The 27,716-nt window shown below is 38.0% G+C and overlaps 1 protein-coding gene across 20 annotated transcripts in view; it reads right to left on the bottom strand.

The window, feature by feature from the left end:
• The window catches only part of NEB (nebulin), a 125,760-nt gene that overhangs the window by 45,944 nt on the left and 52,100 nt on the right, over positions 1–27,716 (bottom strand). For 19 of the 20 annotated variants that reach the window (XM_063342239.1, XM_063342245.1, XM_063342238.1 and 16 more), the window contains exons 60-100: positions 26,868–27,179; positions 25,964–26,167; positions 25,097–25,201; positions 24,288–24,395; positions 23,424–23,735; positions 22,812–23,015; positions 22,229–22,333; positions 21,621–21,728; positions 20,375–20,686; positions 19,754–19,957; positions 18,585–18,689; positions 18,299–18,406; positions 17,608–17,919; positions 16,920–17,123; positions 16,621–16,725; positions 14,889–14,996; positions 14,401–14,712; positions 13,714–13,917; positions 13,415–13,519; positions 13,166–13,273; positions 12,678–12,989; positions 11,411–11,614; positions 11,088–11,192; positions 10,458–10,562; positions 10,054–10,365; positions 9,665–9,769; positions 9,318–9,416; positions 8,119–8,220; positions 7,821–7,928; positions 6,656–6,967; positions 6,415–6,519; positions 6,226–6,330; positions 5,541–5,645; positions 4,456–4,563; positions 4,255–4,368; positions 3,434–3,631; positions 2,456–2,560; positions 1,790–1,894; positions 1,594–1,698; positions 1,006–1,113; positions 206–319 (exon numbers count right to left, since the gene is read on the bottom strand). In XM_063342239.1, coding sequence (XP_063198309.1) covers positions 206–319; positions 1,006–1,113; positions 1,594–1,698; positions 1,790–1,894; positions 2,456–2,560; positions 3,434–3,631; positions 4,255–4,368; positions 4,456–4,563; positions 5,541–5,645; positions 6,226–6,330; positions 6,415–6,519; positions 6,656–6,967; positions 7,821–7,928; positions 8,119–8,220; positions 9,318–9,416; positions 9,665–9,769; positions 10,054–10,365; positions 10,458–10,562; positions 11,088–11,192; positions 11,411–11,614; positions 12,678–12,989; positions 13,166–13,273; positions 13,415–13,519; positions 13,714–13,917; positions 14,401–14,712; positions 14,889–14,996; positions 16,621–16,725; positions 16,920–17,123; positions 17,608–17,919; positions 18,299–18,406; positions 18,585–18,689; positions 19,754–19,957; positions 20,375–20,686; positions 21,621–21,728; positions 22,229–22,333; positions 22,812–23,015; positions 23,424–23,735; positions 24,288–24,395; positions 25,097–25,201; positions 25,964–26,167; positions 26,868–27,179 — 6,681 coding nt within the window. The remainder of the gene's footprint in view (positions 1–205; positions 320–1,005; positions 1,114–1,593; positions 1,699–1,789; positions 1,895–2,455; positions 2,561–3,433; positions 3,632–4,254; positions 4,369–4,455; positions 4,564–5,540; positions 5,646–6,225; positions 6,331–6,414; positions 6,520–6,655; positions 6,968–7,820; positions 7,929–8,118; positions 8,221–9,317; positions 9,417–9,664; positions 9,770–10,053; positions 10,366–10,457; positions 10,563–11,087; positions 11,193–11,410; positions 11,615–12,677; positions 12,990–13,165; positions 13,274–13,414; positions 13,520–13,713; positions 13,918–14,400; positions 14,713–14,888; positions 14,997–16,620; positions 16,726–16,919; positions 17,124–17,607; positions 17,920–18,298; positions 18,407–18,584; positions 18,690–19,753; positions 19,958–20,374; positions 20,687–21,620; positions 21,729–22,228; positions 22,334–22,811; positions 23,016–23,423; positions 23,736–24,287; positions 24,396–25,096; positions 25,202–25,963; positions 26,168–26,867; positions 27,180–27,716) is intronic. The other variant, XM_063342256.1, reaches the window with a different exon arrangement.

The following is a 27,716-nucleotide window of genomic DNA, read 5'->3' as shown; positions in this document are numbered from 1 at the left end:
AAACATACTCACTAAAGGTTTAGCCACGCAGGCAATTTAACAGTTGAGTCCCAAGCCTGAAAAGGCATTCGTAGGTGTATTAGAGAATTCAGCAAGTGCATGTGAAATGTGGTATCTGAACGAAGGCATGTGGATTCTTTGAGCAGCCTCTTCTGAGATAAGCATGATTTTATCAGGGAAACACACATCAGAAAACAACACTTACATCAATATTAAGCTTTCCAACTCTAAGGCACCTTGCTGTATTGGGATCATCCTCAACACCTCTGGGTAGTGTGTAGAGTGCTTTAAACTTGTCATATTCTTCTCGGTATTTCACCTAAGCAGACGCAAAGAGAGGCAACAAATAACTGACTCCAACGAGTCAACTGTATTTTTGGAACAAAATTCATCAGTAAGCAAAATACGTAGTCAAGTTCAACAACCAGAGAAAGTCTTTGAAGCAGGATCTTTGTTTTCTATTTTATTCTAAGTAGCAAAGAAAGCACATCGTAACTATCATGTGAAAATAATGACAGCCGATGAGAAGACTTTAAAAATAAATAGACGTAGAATAAACTCTTTATTTATTGTTCCAGTTCTTTCATTTAAAGATATCCATGAAGAGAGTGATCTCTCATAAGCCTCAGTTCACTAAAGCATAAGATTATGTTCTTCCATACTCGGTAAAGCATCATTTAAAGACATTTGGTGTTTTTCTGACCTGGATGCTTATGCAATTTAGACTAAAAAAACCCACCTAGCCAGACATTTTCAAGAAACTGTTACTACAAAACGTGACCTTTTTTTCCATGAAAAGAAGCAGCAAAGGACTATCTATCTGTTATCCAAATGCTTATCACAGAAAAGTGATTATCTACAGATACTTATCATATCTAAATTAAAAATGGAAGATAATTAAAAAAAAAAAACTTTTTTACACCTATAGTGTGTGCAAGGCATGAAGGATTTCATTGCTAGAATTGATGATCTGATAAAAAAGAAGGAAGTATTTTATTCACTTACAATACTAGCGTTATGCTTCAGTTCTTTTGCACGTGCTAGGGATACAGCATCGGAGGGCAATATATAGCCAGTAGCTTTCACTTTTTCCCAGGCTTCCTTGTAGAGATTCTGTGGGGAAACAGAAAGCTTCTGTGAGTGGAAAAATTATTCTCCTGGATAATAACCAACAACCAGTAGAAATCAAAAGCCCTTCTGTTTTTATTTACATGCCGTAACTATTACTCAATATCAAGAGGCTGTACACTAGTTTAATCTTGAGAGTGCACATAAAGGGTGACAAAAATGCGTTCTACCTATTCATGTCCCATCTCTTAATTTTAATTAAGGTCTTAATTTTGTTCAGGTGGAATTTTCTTCAGGGAATCCGTTTATTAGTGCATGTATTTTGACACGACTGGAACTACAGTCAGAAAACACGTCCTCTGCATGAAATACAGCATCTTTCCCACACTCAAGCAATGTGGAGGACTAACGCTGCTTTTGATAAGCTCCATGCTTGGACGGTTATCTTCAGAGTGAACAAACAAAATAAAATAAAAATCCCACACAGTAGTCCCTTAAGAGAAAAAAATGTGTAGAAACACTTACATTGCTAAAGAGATGTTTCAAATTTTGAACTCTTTCAGAATCGACTGTTTCAGTCACAGTTGTATACTTGTCCTTAGTTTTGTGGTAATCCTGCTTGTATTTCACCTGGAAGATGAAAGACAGACTTAGTTAACTTGTTTCAATTCTCAGAAGCAGCCGGGGGAAAAGCCTGAGTAGAAAAAGCGGGGAGACGTACATCACTAGCGTTTATACCACTCTGCAAAGCAGTCACGTAGAGAGGAGTGTCAGTAACAACGCCAAAGTTCTGAAAGTTCTCTTTTCCTGCAGCTGTATATTTTATCTAAGGAAACAAAACAAAGCAAAACAAAACAAACATTAATGCTGAAAATGACCAGGAATTCCCTGCCAGCTTCCTTTAAAATCAGTTCTACACAACTGAAGCCCAAGATTACAGCCCAGTTAAAAACTACTTTAAAAGTGACAGGCCATAGAAAATAAATACTGAATATATAGCCAGTATGAACTAAGGAATAATGAAAATTGCACAACGCTGTATAGCATCTAGTAGGCTAAGAGCACAATTGGCAAGGCAAGAGACACCATTTTCCCAACATAACTGTCTCACTGAAGTATCTTGTGCACAGGTGGCACACAGAAAAACAAAGTGTTATCTTCTCGCTGTCAAAACCCACAACCTCGCTGTCCTTCCTAAGCTTTCTGTGCATTCAGTAACAACGGCAATCATGTCTCCACAAACGAAACTCAAAGTGTATTGTAACAGTTTGAACAAAATATTTCTGGTGTAATAGGAATTAGGACAGGTGTGGGTTCCAGTGAATCACAAATGGAAGAAAAAAAATAATCTTACAAATATTTCCTTATTTGAGGAAAACATGCTTACTTGGCTCTGGAGGTCATACGATTTTTTAGCATGCAGGATTTGTGGAGTATCCCAGACATAACAGCCAATTCCCTTCAGCCAATTTAAGTCATCTTTATACACCACCTGGAAGAACACAGACTATTAAGTTCGAAAGGAATTTGCCTTCTGCTTGAAGAAAGTAGTATTTGTTTCTTCTCTATATTCAGTATCTTCCACTTGTGCAAACTCAATGCAGAGGTTACCTGTGAACCTGAACCAGGCTCATTCAGTAATTCCCATTTATTTGGAAGTTTCGAAGACTAGCCCGTTTCACGGTTTGACTGAATGATTTTTACCCACAGGATTTGCCAGGGAAACTAAACCAAATAATACAGCATAGTAATAGGGCAGGCAATTAACACATCATCAAATTTTATTAGGAAGGTTGGTTGGCCCAAGTTGAGATATTGTTGACTATGTGACATGAAAAATTGTCGTGGTTCAGTGTGCCATTCACTCAGCTCAGACTCTGGGGGCTGACAGAACCCCAAATGAAGGAAGAGAAGTCTTTTCCAGACCCACTGGATCCAGGAGGATTGTGGATGCTGTCCTGGCCCCTGGGCAAATTACAACATTCCCAATTACAATACTTGAGGATCACTGCAGTGCAGAACAGTCTGATTGTACCACGGTACATCCACGTCTCGTCTCTGCTTTCTATACATCTCACCCAGTTGAAAATAGATTTTGTGTTGATAGCAGTGACCCTTGGGAAGGTTTCATAAATGTTAACTTAAATTTTTTCCAATTTACGAGTGAATAATAAATAACCCGACCATTAAAATGTCCCAAAGAAAACTGTAAAAATGTAATTTTTGGTACTATGCTACTAAGCAATCAAAGACCATGGTTATCAATTTCATATATAAATACCATGGAAGATATTTGAAAGTATTTTATATTTAAATACCATAGAAAAAATTACTAAAATGTCAAACAAATAAATGAAACACATACATCACTCAAAATTTCCTGGGCTCTTCTGGCTTGAATAACATCATTTTCTTCAGGGGAACAACTCCACTGGTGGAAGTAAGTTCGGTATTCAAGATCGCTGAGGATATACTGGCACTTCTTGGCTAGTACATGATTCATCATGTCACTTGGAATATGAACATTTGCTTTGGTGTCTTCATAATTCTTTCTGTATGCCAACTAAAAGGGAAAGGTTGGGGAAAAGGTGAGAAGAGAGAATGGTGGTTTTTTGCATATTTTTTACTCTAGTAGGCTACAGGTTACAGCATAATCTGAGGTCTGCTTTCTAGATTTAGTGGCTAAAATCCCATGGGACTCAACAGGATGAAATCTCAACTTTCGTATTAATCGCTATTTATTCTGATATGTGGGATTATACTAACTTTATGCCCTGCATGACATGCTACATGTACAGTGGTGACAATAACAAAACACCAAATGTGCCTTCACTTTTCCAGCTCTTCAATTCCTATCTCAACTCAAAATTAACACTTTTTTTTTTGTAAAGCAAAAGAATCCCAAGTCCTGTGGTATTTCTTACTGTTCAGGTTCTTAAACTGAAATAGAAAAAAGTTCTTTTTTCCTATTCTAATATGTCTAATAGCTAAACAAATCCCTTTCTAACCTCCTAAATCATTTCAAGTTCAATTATTCAGCCTACATACAAAATAACCATTCAGGAAATAGAAACACGTTGAAAAGTTTTACTGATATTATTAAGCATTGCATTATCTATGTTTAAAAATGTGACACTAAAATAAAGAAAATGGAAAATACCACACCAAGACTAATCCTTTCCTTACCGCACTCCTTATTTTCTGGAATGCCAGGGAATGAACGACACTGGGGAAATCACCAATCTCTTTTCCAGCCAGGTAATGGCCTTTCAGCTTCTCATATATTTCCTTATATTTAAGCTGCAAAATATCCACGTGGAAATTTTAAAGTTCATTCTAACAACATACAGGGGGAAAAAAGAGGAAGAATGGAAAATTCATACTAACCTCACTATTTATGTAGTTCGCATGCTTTGCTCCAACAAGTGGAATATATTTCTCATCCAAATTGTACCCAATGGGCTTGCTAATTTCCCAAGCATTTTTATAAAGTTTCTAGAAGAAAAAAAAAACACATACAGGTTTTGGTAAAAAACACATTATACTTTCCAAGAAACCTGTCTCTGCCAATTATACACATATGGAATATGATTCCTTTTATAAAGTAGTTCCTTATGCCATGAATTGTCCCAATAAAGAAAACAAAGAATGTTCATTTTGAACTCTCGTTCAGCATAAGGCAAATGGAATAAGTGTTCCAATTCAGGAACGCACTCGAGCACAAATTTGCGGTGATCTCTGCTTTCTTTACTAATTTTGGAATTCAACATTTCTCATCCAGAAGAGTAATAAAAATATCCAAAATGTAGATATGAACTCTTGTTTAAAAGTGCAGTATAGAATTGACATTGATAATCTTACAGATACATGTGCAAAATTGTGAAAAATCTCCAAGTAATACTATTGTTATTTATAAGAGCATTAACTGTGTCAGTGGCACTTTTCTAATACATCATATTTTGTTAAAAATTAAATATATTTACCTTCAGACTAAATTATGAAGCGCCTATTTGTTTGAATGAGTCGTCACTTACGTTTTCAAAAAATACATATCCCATTAAAATTAGTGAGGCTCTTCAAAAGTAACTGCTTAATAATGTAAATCGTCTACAATTTTCCTCTCTTACACAAAATAAATGTAAATTTTATCAGGAGTCTAGGAAGATATTATTGGATGGAATTATAAAGTGGTTTTGTCATACAAAATCTACTGCTACTACGACTACGGTATTACTACTTCCAAGCACCCCACAGCAGTGCTTTAAGATCAGTTCAATAAGAAAAGAAATTATCCTTATGCCAATGATTCAAACTGGGAAAAACTGAAACACAGAGATTAAATAACTTTCCCAGTGCCACCAGTAGACTAATGACAGAAACTGATATAGAATAGTTTTCTGAAGTCCACTCCACACTCTGTTGCTTTCAAAAGAAACAAATTAAAGCTTAGTTAGATATTTATCGAATCTTACATCGCTGTATAGTAAGGACATGTCTCTGGCGTGGTTCAGCGCAGGAGTATCATCAGACCCAATATACTGGCCTTTCTCAAGGTTAAATGTTTCTTTGTATTTTATCTACGAAAGAAAACAAACACAATATTAATTCCACAGGAGAAATAAATTATCCCAGCTAGTCCATCCATTAGAAGTAGACATTAATTTTCGGTTACGCTATCATATCTTCAGTAATGTTGTGTAGTACATTCCAACCAGTATAATACGCAGGCAAATGTCACCAGCACATCACACTACACAATCCACACCATCTTCTAGTGAAATTAAACGTACCGATCAGCAAATACAGGTTAGCAGCAACACCAGGAACTCCACTAGGACTATACAACTAACTGCTGTTCACCAAGGACAGGACTCAACTTTAAACTACTATAAGCAAAATCTATGTAAACTTGAAGTAAGGGACATGCTATATTCTACAGAAAAATGCAAATTATTTTGGATAGCAATATTGTGTTTTTCATTTCTATCACTTCTTACTAAATTTATTTACCCCGGTAAAAGTCTACTATTAATGAAGCATGCATATGCGCACAAGCACACATGCGTAAGGCTAAACACAGTATAGTTTAGCAAAAGCAATTATGTCATCTACTAATTCTAGCAATAGAACAGTTTGTATTTTAAAAAAAGTACATACATCGCTCTGATTGACGGAGTTCATCTTTGCCAACACAATGTCGGGAGTGTCAACCACACTGGTATAATTGGAAAAGTTATCAAGGGCTTCTTTCGTATACGCTCTCTGCAAAGAGATGAAATATTTTCTTAGACACCGTGCTTGAGAAAGAGGAGCTAATCGCAGAACTGCTCAAATATTTTCTCTTACCTTATTTATCAGTTCTTGTGCATTCTTAACTTTCTTATGCTCCACCGAATCCAGAGGAATCCAACCACAGCCACGAAGCCATTCCAAATCAGATTTATAAATATTCTAAAACATAAAAGATAATAAAAAAGGAAAGAAATTATTTAATTCAGGGTGACATTTTTCAGTCTTACGTAATATGGACAACATACTTAGACGAAACTAAGTGGAAATTACATTGTATGTAGGTAACATCACTTACATCACTTTGCAGATCGTAGGCCTTCCTTGCCTGAATACAGTCATTCTGGTCGGGATGGCACGTCCATTCATGCAGGTATTGGCGGTAGTCAATATTGCTGACCAAGTTCTGACATTCCTTTGCTGCTACAACTGCCACCATATCCGGAGGGATGTGAATTTTGGACTTTGTTTTGTGATAGTCTGATTTGTACAACCTGTCATTCTGGATCTCTCCTGCATGCTCAAACCACACCAGTTTGGGATCGTCTCTCATACTGGCAACTCCAACATAGTGACCTCTTTGTTGGATGTAGTCGGCTTTGTATTTAAGCTGATGGAAGAGGGGAGAAATACACATAAAATCAACACTGATTCTATCTGCTCTGTTCTTAACCTGTGAACAGCTATGGTTTCATCAACACAAAGAACAGATGAAACCGGGAGTTGTCAACTGCACTCTTAGGTTTTCAGGACATGACCAGATAAAAATATGACACAAACAGTAATGTTACTTTGCATAGTCCTTCTACTTCAAAATCTATAATTTTCTAAACAAAAAAAAAATAATTTCAGTAAACAGTATTTTCAACATAAAAGGAAAGCCTTGTCAGAAAATGTTTGCTAATAAGCATTTTGCCTCATTTTTTTAACATATCTTTGTAACAAATTATTTCAGACTGTCTGAAGAGTGGATGCTTATTTAAGGTATCTACATCACACTGTTTTGATAAAATGTATATTCAAACTAAGAGACATGTAATAATTTCAACATCCATTATGCAGAAGTTTAAAATGTAATGTGCATACCATCTTACAGTTTTTCAAGGAGGAAGCCTCTGTAATGTGCCCAAAAGTGAAATCAGAGCCATTTATTGTAATCATAATATCACTTCATTTATTTAACGTTTATAAAATATGGAAGTCCACCTCAGTTGATTTTGAAAGGACTGTTTGTGGAGAAAGTGAAGGTGGAAGGATAATCTCACCTTTCAGACTGGTATCTGTAAAACCCATAATAACAAAGACGGCTGAATGTTTGGAGGACAGTGGACTTCATGGGCCATGAAAAGTCTCCTGGACGTTACCCCTAATGGAAAGCTTTCTATACCTGCTGTTGAATTTCCAAGGCTTTTAACATTTCCAGACTTCCAAGCCCTTGCTTTCCTAATGAGAAAAAGTATTACCTCACTTTGGACATCATTTGAGCGTTTGGCGTGACAGATCTGCACAGTGTCAGGAGGCAAGAGGTAACCAGTGGCTTTTTCTTTCTCCCAGCCTTCCTTGTATAAATTCTGTAGAAAATGAAAGTGAGGAGGAATTCAACACTACTATAATGATAGTTATTACCATGTATATGTAACCTATATTAGAGTAGAAGAATAAAGAATCTTTCCTTTAAGACATTCTTAATAGGGCAAGTTTTCTAAACTCCTCAGAAGAGTTATTAATGTGAGTAGAAACTGCCAAGGAGGGATCACGTACCTGATTAAGAATTCTGGCTGCCTCTCGGGCCATATCTAGCTGTGGGGTATCTGTGAGAGTATAATTTGACTTGACCTCATTCCATTCTTTGTGGTATTTAATCTAGAACAGAGAAAGAAATTACTACCTTGCAGCACCATCACAAAACTGTGAAAACATAATAGCAAGACCTGTATTTTATGCATGAAATAATGTACAAACCCCTAAATTTGCAAAGCATTTAGGCATGACATATTAAATATACATCCAAATGGGTATTTTTTAAAAAAAGGAAATTATACAAGACAAGAAATTACAAAATTTTTCAGAGAAAATTTTGAAAACTTCTTCCAAGGCAGCTGGATGGACAGGGAAGAATCGTCAGAAGTCAAAGTTATGCCACCTTTTTGGTCTACAGGGATGTACAGCCAACAGCCAAGCAAGAAGTGTCCAAACCTGGGCAATAGATTTTAAGCTTTTTAAGAGCAATTCTCTTTATTCAGCATGATCTCTATGTGAATGCAGCATTTGAGCACCTCCCAACCACAGACACCTACAGAGTCATGTTCCCAAACGTGTGTATGTGGTTGCATGGCAGTACGCCATTCAACTGTACCATTGTTACTGCCAACCTTTCACCACTGTTTGAGTTCATGTAAGTGCTCAGCTTGGCCTGTCTCTAACAGAAGCACATAGAAAAAAAGAAACAAACTCAGGAAGTGAGAGGAGGTCATGTCATTTCATCCTCACAGACCAGCTCCTCACAGACTAGCCTCAAAAACATATAAAGAATGGCAAACTGACAGCACACCAGTTTTGCTCATGTTTATTGTTACACGGCAGTTAACTAAAAAGTGCGAACTCATATTGGTGTAAGTGAGAAGGATTAAACATTATGGTTGACAGAGTGCAAGCGGCTATTTATGTTCGTGTTGTCAATGATCACCAATGAGATCAGCCAAGACTGAAAGAAGGGCCTGGTTGCAAAACCACCACTGGCTTTTCACATGTCTAGGAAAGATGTTATTCTGCTTGAGGAGCTTCTTCCCTCATAAGTGATGGAGATGAGCTAGTGAGGTCCTGTTCGTATTTATGTCATACATTCTCAGAATTCCCAGAGACTGACCAGGAACTCTTTTGCATTTTTTTTAAAAGATAAAATCCTACCACATAACTATACAGACCAAGTTAACAGCCCGGAAACACGCTAGCAAACTTACATCACTAAGAATTTCACCGCTATTCTTTGCTGTGATATAATCAACTCTGTCTGCCACTGGAGTAAATGGAAGAGTTTCAGCTTTTGTACGGTACTTTCTCTAACAAGAAAAAAGATGAACAGTCAGATTAGACTGGGATATTTCATTGCTAACACAGCAATTCTGAATACATAGACAAGACAAGAAAGTTTACACGGGAAGAAAATCTCTCCATAGACAATGAATGCTGTTGAAATACTCCAGTTATATTTTTTATTTTAAAAAATATTGATGTATTCAATCATTAAAAATACTTTGAATTACAAATACCCTTAAGAAAATTTTAGCATGGGAAAACATTTTGTTACCTCGTTCAAGAGATCTCCGGCATATTTGACATGGTTGATTCCAACTGAATCATTTGGCAACCATCCAATTCCCCGTAGCCATTCTAAATCAGATTTGTAAATAGCCTGGGGAAATAAATAGGGTCCATGCTGTTAGCTATAGTTTCCTGTACAATCCAGCAAGATTCATAAAGGCACTTACTTCTACTGGTTAAAAGGAGAGCAGTTAATTCCAACATGAGCACTATATCTGACTTTATCACACTCCAAACTTGGCAATATGTAACAGTGGCATATACACATGCATTCCCAATAAACAGTAACGCCAATTCACTGAATTCAGCAGAGATTCCCACTACGTAGAGCTGAAGCAGACTAAGAGGAGACAATACAGTAATAAGTTAACTTACATCACTCTGAAGATCGTAGGCTTTCCTAGCTTGTATGACGTCATTCTGATCTGGAAGACAGATCCACTGATGCAAGTATTGACGGTAATCAACATCACTGACCAAAGACTGACCATGTTTAGCTGACAGGATAGACAGCATGTCTACTGGTAGGTGGCACTGTGTCTTCCACTTGGCAAAGTGTTTCTTGTATTCTAGTTCGCTCTGAACTTTGCCTATGCCAAGGGCAAACTGCATTTTCGTATCTTCTTTTGCATTTGGAACTCCAACATAATGTCCTTTCTGCTTCTCGTGTTCCAGTTTGTATTTATACTGGGTAAAGAGCAAAGAGCACCATTACTAACAGTTATCACGAAATAGCTCTTAAACCATGTGAAGAGCTCAATGCATCTTTTGGCACTTACGTCACTAGCAATTTCCCTAGAAGCTTTGGCTGCCTTGATTGGGATTGCATCTGCTCTCAAATCATAACTCATCTTCACCTCATCCCAAGCTTCTTTATACAGTTTCTGAAAAGATAAAAAAAGTCACGCATATGTTAAATACTCTGGCATTTGCCAGTAAAGAAACACATAGTTTACTGCCATTGGTTTGCCGTAATACCATGAGAATCTTTTGTGCATTACTCCTGCTCCTGGCCATAAATACTGCTGCAAATCTTACTGCCTTTCAAACATGTACAGTACCTGCAACACCAGTTTTGCAACCTCTACAGCATAGAAAGATATTTGTAAAAGTTTAGAAAATATTTATATGCCTTGGGCTCTCATCCATTTCAACAGAATATCATCTCAGTGGGGCATGATATTAACAATTTTTAAACAACTGTATGTAAGCATTTATTTTAAAATGTCTGAAATTTTAAGAATACTCAGCAGAGGGAAGGGAATGTTGCATGCCCTGTACGAGGACAAACTTCAATGAGACTTATATCACTTAATCTTCAACTTTGTTAGAAACATCTTAGAATGTTAAAATTCACTGGATGGACATACTAGTTTATAGAAATGTAGAAAATAGAATGATAAGCATACCTGGCTATAATTAGCAGCATTAGTCTTGGCTAGGTTGATTTCTGGTGTGTCTGGCATAATATGGATCATAGTCTTGTCCTTTTCCCAGGCTTCTTTGTATTTTGGCTGTTAAAATAGTTCATTTTGTGATATTGTAATTATGGATTTTCACTTGTCAAGAACATAAAATCCCATAAATCTCTCCTGAATTACCATCTCCAAAAAGTAAAATGGCTGGAAAAGCATTAACTTAAAACACCACTGGTCAATTTTATATTTTAGCAGTGAGATTTGTCTTTAACCATTTATAGCCTCCAAACAACTTTAAGAACATTGTGACGTACAATGCTGACTTGTTCGGCATTCGCTTTAGCCAGAATAACGTCTGGGGAGTCAACAACACTGGTGTATTTCAGGCTTTCAATAGGCGTACGATACACATTATCACTCAGGAGATCCTGGGCATGCTTCACTCTCTTAACTTCTGGAGACTCATTCGGCAACCAGCCAATTCCACGGAGCCACTCCAGGTCTGACTTATAGACAGCCTGTATCAGACATGGTCAGAAAAGGACAACATTGTGTTTAAAATGCCGGTCAATTATTTTAAACTATACAAAGCAGTTTATGTTTTAGAAAAAGTCAAATCAGCTACAGCTAGATTAATCCTTTTTATATACAAGAAATGTTCAGTGTCATAAGTGAAACACAATCTGGGAACCAGGTTTTAAGTAGTTCATTTCTTACACAATACATTCTAAATCTTGTGCAGTTAAATAGAGGGGAAACAACTGAACAGGATTGCCGTTAATGATGATGAGTATTAAGATCTGAAAAGAGTCTTCCTGTCCCATCCAAAATACTTATTCCTCTAGTCACTTCGACAGTTTACAAGTCCAAACAAAAAAATCAAGCTGCCCACCCAGAAATTTGACAAAAAGGACAAAAAAAAAAGGTAATGGGGATTGGAGGAAACTAGCAATAACTCCTGAAGTGGTATCAGGCAACATTATTAAGTTTTAATCAAGCAAATCCTTCAGCAAGGAATGTGAACCTCATCTCAAAAGCTCGTAATTGAAACAGAGGAAAAGTGACTGATACTGACTGATAAGTAGCAAAGCCAAGTCAGGAAATCAGCTGCACTGATGACTCCTGCTTTGAAATCAGCCACTAAAACATCCTAACTGCTATCTTACATTGCGTTCTTTCAGTTAAATAATTTTCCAAGTCGTCTCAGTTATACATATGTAATAAAAGCCACCTGATCCCAAAGCAATAAACCGAAGTTATTTCATAAGTCAGATCAAAGTAAGAGAGACAAATCCCTCATCCTCTCCAAATCACAACAGTCCAAAGGCATATGTAATATAGCAGTTTCAACAAAAGCTGTTATAAAATTTAGAGGTAAAACCAATACTTTTAAAAGACAAAAAGGGCAGATCATAGGAGTAACATGAAAAACTGAAGAGACTAAAGATAAATCTTTAGATATTACATAATATATATTAGATAGACATATATTAGATATTAGATAATATCAGGTCATCAAAATAAGGCTATAATATATTAAATGGCAACAGTAGTAACTACCACATCACTACTCATACGCACATCACTCTGTAGGTCGTAGGCCTTCCTTGCATGGATCACGTCATTCTGGTCGGGCAGACACGTCCACTGGTGGAAGTACTGGCGGTAGTCAACATCACTGACTAGCGTCTGGCACTCCTTGGCTGCCTGCACGGACATCGCGTCGACTGGAATGTGGACCTGGGCCTTGGAATCATGGTACGCCTTCCTGTAAATGCGGTCGTTCTGCAGCATCATGGCACGCGCAGCCCACGACAGTTTGGGATCCTCCTGGGCAGTCCGGCACCCAATGTAGTGGCCTTTCTGCTTCTCGTGTGTTTCTTTGTACTTGTACTAGAAAAGCAGAAACAACGTAAGTAGCCACACATTGCTCACCTGAACGTGATTAATGAACAAAAAAGGCTCTCAGCTTCCTAAGCTGCAACCCTTTGAACTGAGCTTCACTCGCTTCTGCTGAGCAGGACACAGGGAGAGACAGACACAGCAACCACATTAAGAGAAGACTGTACCTCACTAGCAATGTCTCGGGAAGCCTTGGCGTGTTTGATGGGAATGGCGTCAGCTCTTATGTCATAGCTTTTCGCCTTGGCCTCATCCCAGGCCTTCTGATAATGTTTCTGCAAAGGAAATTAATCACCATTGTTACATGCAGGCAGGACTCTGATAGTAATGTCTTTTCCTAAAACCTACTCTGGAAGAGCAATTGTCACACTCTGGATTTTGTAACACTTCACATGCATATCACTTTATTCTCTTACGTTGCTGATGTTGAGAGCATTGACTTTGGACTGCAGCATCACAGGAGTATCAGAAGGTATGGAAATCTGCGTCTTATCTTTATCCCAGGCTTCACGATACAGACGCTAAGGAGAAAGGAAGCACAATGACATTTCACTATGGTCTGAACACTGAGAGAACCTCACCAACAGGAATTCTTAGCTAATTCTGACTTGAATTAGTTTCCAGTCAGCCATTCCCACGGCAGAAATTCTACTCCCCATCACAAAGAAAAGAAACACCATCACACAAAGGAAAGGTAAGGGAAAGGTAAGCTTACGTCACTCATCTGCAAAGCATTGATCTTGGCCTGGACAACGTCTGGCGTGTCAGTAATGCTGGTGAATTTCATCTCATCTGGCCGCGTGCGGTACAACCTCTCATTCAGGAGCTCCTGGGCTTTCTTTGCTTTGACCACATCTACAGAACCTTCTGTCAACCAGCCGATGCCTCGCAGCCACTCCAGGTCTGACTTGTACACGTTCTACAAATAAACCAAGGGTTAATGACGTTGCAGAGACAACTCTACGTGCAGAGCGGGTTTGTACAAGGCTTTCCCCAAGCTCCTTCTCATACAGCTACACAACAAGCAGCGAATGAGACTGTGGCGTGCCCAGCCCTTCCCACGCACAGCTAAACCCCTATTTTGCACAGCAAGGAAATTACCGGTCTTTTAAAGATACTTGCTACATGCAAATCAATGGTGCAATCTGCAAGCATACATTCAGCAACAGACCAAAAAAACATCAGAAACGTATGATTTGCTTCCCTTCCATGTGAACTGCCTGGAGTACTTCTGGAGCCCAAGCTGAAAACACTACTGATCTGGAAAGGATCATCCAGATGAACTAAAATGAACATACTAGGACCGACTGCAGGCTCATGAACCTGCATTTGAAAAGATACTTGCGCAGTCACTAACAAACGGAGCCTGTCATAAAGCTTTTCTACAGTTATTCTCACTCACATCACTCTGGAGGTCGTAGGCCTTCCTTGCATGGATCACGTCATTCTGGTCGGGCAGACACGTCCACTGGTGGAGGTACTGGCGGTAGTCAACATCACTGACTAGCGTCTGGCACTCCTTGGCTGCCTGCACGGACATCGCGTCGACCGGAATGTGGACCTGGGCCTTGGAATCATGGTACGCCTTCCTGTAAATGCGGTCGTTCTGCAGCATCATGGCACGCGCAGCCCACGACAGTTTGGGATCCTCCTGGGCAGTCCGGCACCCAATGTAGTGGCCTTTCTGCTTCTCGTGCGTTTCTTTGTACTTGTACTAGAAAAGCAGAAACAACGTAAGTAGCCACACATTGCTCACCTGAACGTGATTAATGAACAAAAAAGGCTCTCAGCTTCCTAAGCTGCAACCCTTTGAACTGAGCTTCACTCGCTTCTGCTGAGCAGGACACAGGGAGAGACAGACACAGCAACCACATTAAGAGAAGACTGTACCTCACTAGCAATGTCTCGGGAAGCCTTGGCGTGTTTGATGGGAATGGCGTCAGCTCTTATGTCATAGCTTTTCGCCTTGGCCTCATCCCAGGCCTTCTGATAATGTTTCTGCAAAGGAAATTAATCACCATTGTTACATGTTACAGGATTCTCTGATACTATTGTCTTTTCTTAAAACCTACTCTCAGACTTAACAGCTTGGGCACTCTGTTGGCCCACTGTAACTGTCAGCATTACAGTAATGATCCTGGCAAGTGTCTTAATAGAAAAGTCATGTCTTTTAGTAGGTGCAAAATCTAAAACACTAAGAGGTGCCTGAAATATTCCTGAAGACACATCAGAAGGTCCCTTTTAACAGACTGCTGCAGACCACATGCATGAGCTCCCAACACAGGCCCCAGACAGGGAGTCCAGCTGACAGAGTGTACGCCTCCATGACCAACACTGAATTCTGCATGACCCTACAACAGTCAGACGTTCTGCTCACACACACCTGATTGCAGGATCATAGCTACTGGTGACAAAACATCTGTTCTACTGACAAAACGTATCCAGACCCTACTTAAGTTATGAAGCCTCCTGACAGCTGCTAGAGACTTCTTTCTTTACCAACGTTTTTTAGTCCTACCAAGAAAGTGAGTGTAGGCAGAAAGGCTCAGGCCATTGGTGAGACTGAACAGAAACCAAACTGCCTTCATGTGTCTAGAGACACCCAACCTGTCCAGGACATCAAGCCTAAGAACATGAGAGCTCCTTCTTTAGCGGCACCTGGGACCACAGAAGCTTGGTCAGCCCACTGGGTCAGCCCAGTTATCATTAGTACAGGTGGGTAAATGAAGTGATTTTTAGTTCATTTTTGATGACCGTGGAAATTCAGAAACTGAATGCTATTGCAGGTCAGACTACAAGGAAATTAGAAAAACGCAGTAATCAAAGCAGGAGCAAGACAAAAACAGGGTAAGTGAAATGTCTGTTTCAATAACACTGGAAATATTCACACCTAATTCAATCACATGAGGTATTTTTGAAAAATACTTAACATACTATCAACATCAAGAAAGGCTGGGAGTAAATACAGTTTCCAGGCAAAGCCCCAGACAAGTCCTGCTGAAAATGCAAAATGGGAAATGTTTCCAGCTTTACAGAACTCCCAGTGTGTTAGTCCCATAAAACTAGTGAGTGAAACAACAAAAATCTGCAAAACATGGCAGGGTCGATGAGTCTACAGACTCCAACAACAACTCCAGGGAAAGTATTTGCCAGTTTTTGTCAAAGGGAGGAGCAGTTGTGTGGAACTGCACACTGAACTTTGGAGTTCGCTCCCGAACACACAGCCTATCAAGCAAGGCAGGAAGCTCCATGAGTCACCCTCTCAGGAATCTGCACAGTTTAGGACAAAAGAAGACAGTGCTGCCACATTCCATGGAAGCAGTTCCATGAATTTCACATTCACACAGACTGAGAGAGGATACAATGGCATGGATTCCAGAACACCACCTCGGGCCTCCTTGCATAATGAATGTCTGGTCCGTAAACAGTGGTTCATCAACAACACACGCTGCCTAAATAGCCCTTAGATGTAAGGGGGCAGCTGTTTACAAGCACATTACAAGACGGTGTTAGTACACCAGCATTTACAGCAAAATCTAAGAGACACAGGCCAAACACTGGAAGAACAATTGTCACTCTTAATTTTGTAACGCTTCACATGCATATCACTTTATTCTCTTACGTTGCTGATGTTGAGAGCATTGACTTTGGACTGCAGCATCACAGGAGTATCAGAAGGTATGGAAATCTGCGTCTTATCTTTATCCCAGGCTTCACGATACAGACGCTAAGGAGAAAGGAAGCACAATGACATTTCACTATGGTCTGAACACTGAGAGAACCTCACCAACAGGAATTCTTAGCTAATTCTGACTTGAATTAGTTTCCAGTCAGCCATTCCCATGGCAGAAATTCTACTCCCCGTCACAAAGAAAAGAAACACCATCACACAAAGGAAAGGTAAGGGAAAGGTAAGCTTACGTCACTCATCTGCAAAGCATTGATCTTGGCCTGGACAACGTCTGGCGTGTCAGTAATGCTGGTGAATTTCATCTCATCTGGCCGCGTGCGGTACAACCTCTCATTCAGGAGCTCCTGGGCTTTCTTTGCTTTGACCACATCTACAGAACCTTCTGTCAACCAGCCGATGCCTCGCAGCCACTCCAGGTCTGACTTGTACACGTTCTACAAATAAACCAAGGGTTAATGACGTTGCAGAGACAACTCTACGTGCAGAGCGGGTTTGTACAAGGCTTTCCCCAAGCTCCTTCTCATACAGCTACACAACAAGCAGCGAATGAGACTGTGGCGTGCCCAGCCCTTCCCACGCACAGCTAAACCCCTATTTCGCACAGCAACAAAGAAACCTTTAAAGATACTTGCTACACACAAATCAGTGGCACAATCTGCAAGCAATCTGCAAGCAAAAGGCAAACAAACATTCTACAGTGGACCAAAAAACCAGGGCTTCATTCCATGTGAACTGCCTGGAGTACTTCTGGAGCCCAAGCTGAAAACACTACTGATCTGGAAAGGATCATCCAGATGAACTAAAATGAACATACTAGGACCGACTGCAGGCTCATGAACCTGCATTTGAAAAGATACTTGCGCAGTCACTAACAAACGGAGCCTGTCATAAAGCTTTTCTACAGTTATTCTCACTCACATCACTCTGGAGGTCGTAGGCCTTCCTTGCATGGATCACGTCATTCTGGTCGGGCAGACACGTCCACTGGTGGAGGTACTGGCGGTAGTCAACATCACTGACTAGCGTCTGGCACTCCTTGGCTGCCTGCACGGACATCGCGTCGACCGGAATGTGGACCTGGGCCTTGGAATCATGGTACGCCTTCCTGTAAATGCGGTCGTTCTGCAGCATCATGGCACGCGCAGCCCACGACAGTTTGGGATCCTCCTGGGCAGTCCGGCACCCAATGTAGTGGCCTTTCTCCTTCTCGTGCGTTTCCTTGTACTTGTACTAGAAATGCAAAATGAAGTATTAAAAGAGGTAGGGAATCTGGGATGATTTTCCCATAATTTCACATTGCCACTGATCACGAATATATTTTTTAGGTTATGAAATATACTCAGTAAGAGTTTAGAAATGTCTAACACATTCTTTCTCCACAGTTTTTGTTTGGTTTCATTTTTTTTAATTTTCTAATATATGCTTAATGTCAGGATTTATAATTCAATGTTCCTTTTGGAAACTGTTGCCATTTTCTCTCTGCAGTGAATTCATTTCAGCAGGCTTTCAAAATGAATCTGAAATACCCTGGGTTTTATATTGTACATAGCTTATTACTTCATTCTTGTTTCTCAAGATAACTGAAAATAAATATAAAGGAAGAACATACATCACTCGCAATGTCTCTTGATGCCTTTGCGCTTCGGATTGGAATTGCATCAGCTCTCATGTCATAACCCTTCTTTTTGGCCTCTTCCCAGGCCTGTACATAAAGTTTCTACAAAAAAAAAAGACAGAAGATGGCTTCTCAATATTCTGAAAAACAGAATTTCTACCTTTCATAATTATTTCTTTAAATTTTCATGATTGTGTATTTTAGAAGATCTTTATGGTTAACGAAATGCTTACTTAACTTCTGAATTTCCATTATTTAGTATATGTTTAAACATTCTTACATGGCTAACATTAGCTGCATTGGCCTTCGCTAACAAAATTGTCGGTGTGTCAGGCATGATGTGAATTGTCTTTTTGTCTGCATCCCAGGCTTCTGTGTATAAACGCTAGGAGAGAGGAAAACACATTCCTTTAAAAAGTTTCTTTACATATGTGATGATGGAAAGACTGCAAATTTGAAAGCAGTAGTTAACAAAAAATATATCCATGCTATAAAAGTAATCTTGAAGCAGAGCAAGATACATATAAGCAAACTAATATATTTGTCCAAAGAAAGTATTTCACAAACTGCAAGTGGTAGTTCAAGCAAGCTTTAAATACCCTGACTTAGCAAAGCTTCTCACCGAACAGCTTAGGAAGAAAACTCTGTCCTTCCTCCTTATTCCTCAGGCTAAGTTGGCACAGCAATTGATCGATTTAGGACTGCTGTAGGAGGAAAACTACATTCCTTATTCTGCCATATCTGTATGAGTTGTTTGATTGATGTTTCTTATTAAAGAGGAGTAGGCACTTTGCGACTTTCATCCTCCAGGTCTGAGATAAATTGCAGAAGCCTTACTTCCAGAGAACATAAGCTATTTCCTCATAACTTCTTCATCATAGAGTACAACATTCAGTCAACAATACGTTACTATAGCAGCTGCAGTAAAAGCCTCAACATTCCACTACTTTCTATTTCATAGCATGGTCATGGCACCGCCACCGCTGGACATACCCTAACACCTTTCTGGAACATCACTTCTGCAGATTTCACAGCATTGTCTAAGAACTGCAAAAAACTTTAGCCTGTTCTGTCAGAGATGAGCTTTGTGTAGTGAAGTAGCAGCAACAAAATAGAAAAGCCATACCAAACAAATATTTAAAAGTAGGATTTCAGCTGGGATGGGAGAAGAGGGAAATTCACCAAAATTTTTAGTATGATTCTTGAAAAATATGTGCTTCTGGTGAATTTTTTTTCTTGGCATTTTTGCTAAGTGTTTAGTTCAGACAGAGTCCTGAGATAAGAGCTTTTCTGTGCAAAGGCTGAATTTAAACATTAATTTTCTCTATGTCTACAAGAAAAGTGTTTAGTCTTACTTTGCATTTTGTATTTTTCACCTCATGAACAAGTTCTATTAGCTAGTGAGCACACTAGTGATTTTGAGAAAAAACAAAACACCACAAATCTCACCTTGTTCATTATCTCAGCATTTTGCTTGGCTAAGACCATGGCCAAGGAATCTGTCACACTAGTAAATTTAATTTGGTCTGCTGGTTGACGATACTTCCTTTCACTCAGGATTTCTCCAGCTTTCTTAGCTTTCTCAACATCCATGGAACCAATAGGAACCCATCCGATACCTCTCAGCCATTCCAGGTCTGATTTGTAAACAGCCTGAAAAGATTTGGAAGTTCATTATATGGGTGCAAATGTGATAAAATATTAAAATAATTATAAATCAGGATATCCAAGTCTATACAAACAATTGTATATATTTGTACATAGTAGCAGAATATGGTTTTTAAAACATATGGTTATTTTTGAAGAGCTAGTAAAATAATTATTAAGTAACAAAAGCGACAGAGTTATTGAAAAACTCCATTAATACCGGAGTTAGACACAAATGATAACTCAAGCTAAGGACTGAGAAAATAGGATCAAGCATAAATTTGATGATAGAATATTAAACATTTAACCTCTATCAGTATGACTGATACAAGCAACTAAGGCATATTATATATATTTTAAAAATTATATTGTACAAGACCCAGTCTATTTGATTATGTACTATAAATTTAACAATTTACTCACATCACTCTGTAGATCATAGGCCTTCTTAGCATGGATAACATCATTCTGGTCCGGCAGGCAGATCCACTGATGCAGATAGTGGCGGTAATCAATATCACTGACCAACTCCTGACATTTCTTGGCCAACACGATTCCCAGCATGTCCACTGGGCTACTGAAGTGCGTCTTGGTCTTCTCAAAGGCTTTCTTGTACTCTCTGTCACTCTGGATCTTGGCTACGTGCATCGACCACATCATCTTGGGATCATCCTCTATGTTGCGGGCCCCTATGTGGTGGCCAAGCTGCTTGCGATAGCCTTCTTTGTATTTGTACTGAAATAAAGTATATTCATATTCACATGGTACGTTTTTAAATTAATAAATAATTCACATAGTCTAAAATAACCATTAATATTTTGTTTAGAGAAAAATATGGTTCAAGACTTTCTACTGTTCTATTAATTTCCACATAAAAGGGATTTTTATTACAGATATCATTATCTCTGATTTTTTATATAACTATATGACATTTTCAATTACCTAAAAATTTAATGTCACATACTTCCGAAAATGTTTAGTATTCCACATTCTTTTAATATTAATATTAAAATGTAAAGATTAACTTACTTTAAAAGCTTATTACAAAACACCTAGATGAAGACAGTCTGAGTTGGCCTTAACACTAACAGTTTAAACATCAATCTTCATAGAAAAACAAGGAGCACAAAAAACTGTTATCCTTTGTCTCTTAGTGATGTTTCCTCATCCCCGAAGCAAAACCTGTCATTGCATTTTTTTTTCCTATTTTTGTATTCGGACATCTTACATTTCAATATGACACTTCGACAGAACTATTTTTTTCCTTGGGAAAATACAATGATTTAGAACTTTTAGAATTCATTTACTAATATATTTATTTTGGGGAGAGATTTTAAAGTATTTCCTATTTTGAATTAGAAATTATTTTGACTCGTACGCCTTATTGATCATCCTACTTGAACATCCACAGACATCAGTGGAACTATTACATGGGGCATAGATATAATCCTCACATTATTTTATTTATTTATGACTGCGATATATACCTCATACATAAAAACACCGGCTATCCATTCCTTTCATGTACTAAAGGCATGCAGTAGAATCACTGGTTTTCAGCATTATCTATTCTATAAACTCAAGGTATTACATTAACAAACAACGGAACGAACATTCTGATTGTTCTCCATTACCAAATCCATACAGACAGATAAAAAAACCTGCTTACATCACTGGCAATCTCCCTGGATGCTCTGGCAGCTTGAATAGGAATGGCATCAAAACGCAAATCATGACCCTTCTTCTTCGATTCCTCCAAAGCTAGTTTGTACATTTTCTAGGAGAAAAACAGTCACATTTTTGTTTCAAAAACAGAATCACACTTCAGTTAGCAGAGCTGTGCAATAAAGCACATTAAGTCCTTAAACAATATTGTTAATATTCAGACAACATAAATATCTGAACACAGCCCCATCTTCTCTAGAAAATAAAAAAATGCAGATTTCAAAGGTCTTGTAATTGTGTTGTAGATGCTTGGAAATTGGAAATCATATAGGGAAGGCAAAGAAAGGAATATTCTAAAAGTTACATTATTTATTTCCATACCTTGCTATAGAAATTATTCCTCATTTATGGCAGATAATGTATTTTAAAAGCCCAATTACATACCCAGGAGGTAAATTCTAGCAAAAGAACAACTCCTATTTTAGCAGTGGAGTGGGCAAATTGTGAAACTAAACAACTTGACAATATAATAATATTAATTAAAAGCCAGAGATGACAAAATTGTACTTGTCAGAAAACCTTTAATTCTCTTAGCTCTTCAGTTTTACTCACATGACTGTAGTTTAATTGGTTTTGTTTAGCTAGCAGGATTTCTGGTGTGTCAGGCATGACATGAACCATGGTCTTATCTTTATTCCATGCTTCTGTGTATAAACGCTAAGAAAGAATATAAGAAGAGATTAATATTTCATTACAAAACAAGTTAATACCTAATTATTCAGGTAAAACATAGAGCGTACGGGGTAAAATTATAGGAAATACAGCATGGATAAACTGTTACGTATTTAATCATGTTGGGATACCATTATTAAAAAGAGAATTTATCTGAGGAGATTTAACAACACTTAGAAAATTGCCACATTACTTAGAATAGTGAATAACCCAAAAGCATTATCACTGCTCACTGGACAGACATGTCAAAGAAAAAATTAAAACATAATATACAGAATATCATCACAAAGTTGAGTCTTCCATTACACGGCCTAATAGTTTTGATGGAAACAAACCGAGCCCACAATTTGGAAATACATTATCTCTGAACTTTAGCATTACTTGTGATCATTGTATTTCTACTCCTGTTTCCAGGGTTTGGGCAGAGACTGCTGATGTGTTACTTAATCAAATCAAGACTCACCTTATTCATTGTCTCTGCATTCTGCTTGGCTAAGACCATCTCTACAGAATCAGTGACGCTAGTAAACTTGATCGTGTCTGGAGGCTGACGGTACAGTTTATCACTCAAGATCTCTCCCGCCTTCTTGGCTTTTTCAACTTCCAAGGAACCAATGGGGACCCAACCAATGCCCCGCAACCATTCAAGGTCAGACTTGTAGCAGTTCTATTACAAAAAATACACAGGTTATTTTAGTAATAATAACCCAGTTTACATGGCGCATTTTTTCACAGTTAAGTAACCTACCTATCAACTTTTCATTCAAATAAACTCAAAACCCTAGAGAAAATCTTAGAAAAAATAACTGCATTTGATCTACATTAAAAGTGAAACCATTACCCAAGTTTCACAGAATGGCAAATAATAAAAAGCCCAAATTTTGGTATTACAGAATTTAATTTAAATATCAATTCGTTAACATATCCTATTGAAGATGTGAATTTCAGTTAGCCACAAAACTTAAAAATAAGACTTGAAAATTTGGTTCTACCACACTGGTATTTGATGACCTGGTCCACCTATGTAAAATATCAAATACATTCCTCACCAAAAATTAAATCAAAAAGAACTCACATCACTCTGTAGATCATAGGCCTTCTTAGCATGGATAACATCATTCTGGTCCGGCAGGCAGATCCACTGATGCAGATAGTGGCGGTAATCAATATCGCTGACCAACTCCTGACATTTCTTGGCCAACACGATTCCCAGCATGTCCACTGGGCTACTGAAGTGTGTCTTGGTCTTCTCAAAGGCTTTCTTGTACTCTCTGTCACTCTGGATCTTGGCTACGTGCATCGACCACATCATCTTGGGATCATCCTCTATGTTGCGGGCCCCTATGTGGTGGCCAAGCTGCTTGCGGTAGCCTTCTTTGTATTTGTACTGAAATATAAATCACGATACTATATTTCTATATCACTTCTAAATATTGCTTACTCGTATTAAATACTTGTAATAATAAACTCTCAAAATTTCTCTATAACCTACAGTCAAAAATCCCAAACTGTCAAAGCAATTCTGGAGCTTATAACCATTAAATTTTTGAGATATGAGTTAGAACCAAAACAGAGATTTTTAAGTAACTTTTTTGAAAAAACACTCTCCACTAATATCAGTGAGAAATAATTATCTCCTTATTAAATATATTTAGTTCATATTAAATATAATAATATACGTACTGTTAATATTTAATTAATGATACAGGTTTATGAGCTATAAAATTAACATAAGAGCAACATTATATTGTCCTTATAACTTCTCAACATTTAATTTTCACAATTAAGTCTTTAAGCATATATAATAATTTGCTTCCAAAAATCCATTATTTGAGATCACAGCTTAATTGAAAATGCCTTTTACAGAATTCAGTTGATGACTTTCAGGTTGCCGAGATCAGATGTCGCCACACAAAGATACAAAAAAGTATTTTCTTACATCACTGGCAATTTGCCGGGACGCTTTGGCAGCTTGAATGGGGATAGCATCACTTCTCAAATCATAGCCTTTCTTTTTGTCTTCTTCCATGGCCTGTTTGTACAGTTTCTAAGTGAAGAATAAAAGAATGGGATTCATGTCAGTAAGTTCCATGTATTACATTCTATACAAAACAAACTGCTTGTGAGCAGATGTTAAAAATTATGCTAAGATTTATCCTAACTCAGCTTTATCTAACTTTCTTAACTCAAAGCCCCAGATCAGTAGCTGATACAAATTCATATCAAAGGAACGCCTTTGCTAAACACATTAGCTAATGATTTTTTTCTTTCAATACTTTAAATAAGATAACATTGACTACAATTTTAGAGATAACTACTCTTCTATACAAGTAGAGTAAAACTTACTTTTTGAAGCCACCCCTTACCAATGTGAATTTATTTGCTTAAACTAACACTGAACACTGGGCTCAGAGCTCTTCAGAATTGTGCTAGAAATTAACTTTTTGGTATTTCCAATGTTGGAATTAATTTTGTGCCTTCCCAACAGTATGCACGCTGGCAGAAATTACTCCTAAAATCCACTGGGACACACAGCTTTTCATGGAATTTATTCTCAACAGTGTTCACTGACGTATGTATGCACTACCGAACAAATATGCAAACAATGTTTTTAAAGGCACAATTTTGAGGATAAATATTGGGAGTTACTTAAAGAAACTGATGGTATCATCTATATAAGGTTTATTAGAACACTGATGACCCAGACATGAAACACAGCAGTTACACTTGGAGAGCAAACACACTTACCACGCTGTAGTTTTGCATGTTCTGTTTCGCCAGTGTGATTTCAGGTGTGTCAGGCATTATGTGGATTTGTGTCTTGTCTTTATCCCAGGCCTCAGTATATAAACGCTGCAGGAGAAATAAGGTATGTTAAAGGTGGGGAAAAAACAGTGACTACTTGGAGATGTCCTAAAACATAAGAATTACAGATCTGTACTCTAAGTTAAGTCTAAAAAATCCTTATTGCTTATATAGCAATGAGATTTTATATTCAATCCTCTAGATACTTAATGTCCAGGTTAAGAATACTAACCTCAAAGGATTCTGTTAAAAAAATGTTTAGAAAGATGCACAGAATGCTAATCAGACACACAGAGATCTAAACTCTAAAAACAAGGCCTGTTTGAAAGAGGAAATGTTTTTATTGACATAAGCAGAATTGAAACGAGGGCCACAGATTCAGAAAAACTCTTACATTTTAAGTACTACGCTGAATTGTTTAATATATGGCTATTTCAAAGACTACCCTAAAACAAGTAGTTTATTAAATACTAGATTAATAGGTAAACTTGATAAATTATTAGACTTATTAGACAAATTGTTATACTAAAAATTAGATGAAAGTTAGGTAACACATGACTAGATATACAGTAGGGTATGTGGAAAGCTTCACGACTGATAATTCCAATTTAACCTGGTAACTTGGAAGATATTATTAAATTAGCACTTGCTGAAAAGAAGTTACCTGTTGATTACCAACAATGTAACTTACACTTTTAAAGTCTCGCTGTGCTGAAATCTCACACAGTAACCACACATCTGTGTTTTAGCCCTGTCTGCAGGGTTTGGGCAGAGACTGCTGATGTGTTACTTAATCAAATCAAGACTCACCTTATTCATTGTCTCTGCATTCTGCTTGGCTAAGACCATCTCTACAGAATCAGTGACGCTAGTAAACTTGATCGTGTCTGGAGGCTGACGGTACAGTTTATCACTCAAGATCTCTCCCGCCTTCTTGGCTTTTTCAACTTCCAAGGAACCAATGGGGACCCAACCAATGCCCCGCAACCATTCAAGGTCAGACTTGTAGCAGTTCTATTACAAAATATGAAGACAGCTGTCTCATTAATATTGCCAGTTAAATATATCATATATACCATGCAACTAATGCTTCCTTTCTGTAAATTGCCTTCCTCCTAGTTCAATCTGCAAAACAATTTCTGTTAGCAACCTAGATTCAGACCCCATATCTGTATTCAAGAGGCAATCACTCACCCAACAACATGTCGGGGAATGGTAAAGAGTAATGAGATTAAAACAAAACCCTGAAAGTCAGTATAAACTTTTCCTGTAATGTTTATTCACAACAAATAAATGGTCACGGACTAGGAACAGAGTGTCTTAATTTAAACCATTTTCTCCAACATAGAACAAAGGAATTATCTCCACTAAATTCAGGCAACGAAAAAAAAAGTCACACATGGCATTTCCTCTTCATATGCAATTAATCTGCATATAAAGGTATTAGGATTGTCTCTTATGAAGGACTATATGCAGCTAATTCTACTATTTGTCTAAATGATTAGCTGTACATAAACTCTCATAATACACAATGTTCCTTACACACAGATTCATTGACTTCTAAAAAACTTACAACCTTGCTTGGTACAGGTAAAGAAAAACACAATGTGAAAAGCCACTATATGAGAGAGACAGTTCTAGCACCTTCTATAGCTTATACGCGAAGGAAATTACATACACTTTGGAACACCAACGCTTATCAGCAAGTACTCACATCACTCTGTAGATCATAGGCCTTCTTAGCATGGATAACATCATTCTGGTCCGGCAGGCAGATCCACTGATGCAGATAGTGGCGGTAATCAATATCGCTGACCAACTCCTGACATTTCTTGGCCAACACGATTCCCAGCATGTCCACTGGGCTACTGAAGTGCGTCTTGGTCTTCTCAAAGGCTTTCTTGTACTCTCTGTCACTCTGGATCTTGGCTACGTGCATCGACCACATCATCTTGGGATCATCCTCTATGTTGCGGGCCCCTATGTGGTGGCCAAGCTGCTTGCGGTAGCCTTCCTTATACTGGTACTACAGGCAAAAAAAAGTTCAGTGAGTATTAGTTGAGTTTTCTTTATATCCCTACCACCCCCTGTGACACAACCTCCAGAAAACTTAGTATCTAAAACCACAGCGACTTCAGACTAAGAAAGAATTCAGCTGATGAACTGCAGTGTACGGCTACAAAAGGATTCATATAACATTATCTGCCTGATATGACCTTCACATTCTTGAGACACTCCCTGGCCTAAGAGCTACTACTCAGTAACTGAGAGTAAAAAAAGTCTCCAAATTATGGCAGCAATACAAAAGGCCCAAAGTTGAATAAATATCCACTACATAAAGAAACAGAAGTGAACTTCAAGCACAATAGCCAAATAAATTCCCATTCAATCTACTGAGGTTATAAAAACCGGAAGAACATAGAGACAGACCGAGAAGTTTAAACAGAGACACCAAATGCATATATGGAACAAATTTCGATATTAATAGCAAATAAAAATAAAAAATTTATTTACTTTTACACTGCCTCTATTTATACACAACACCTTGGTTTCTGTTTCCTTT

This window comes from Chroicocephalus ridibundus, chromosome 7 (genome assembly GCF_963924245.1).
Source record: "Chroicocephalus ridibundus chromosome 7, bChrRid1.1, whole genome shotgun sequence".
NCBI lineage: Eukaryota > Metazoa > Chordata > Aves > Charadriiformes > Laridae > Chroicocephalus > Chroicocephalus ridibundus.
Note: the sequence above shows the minus strand (reverse complement) of the source record. Positions and strands in the feature narration are given on the sequence as shown.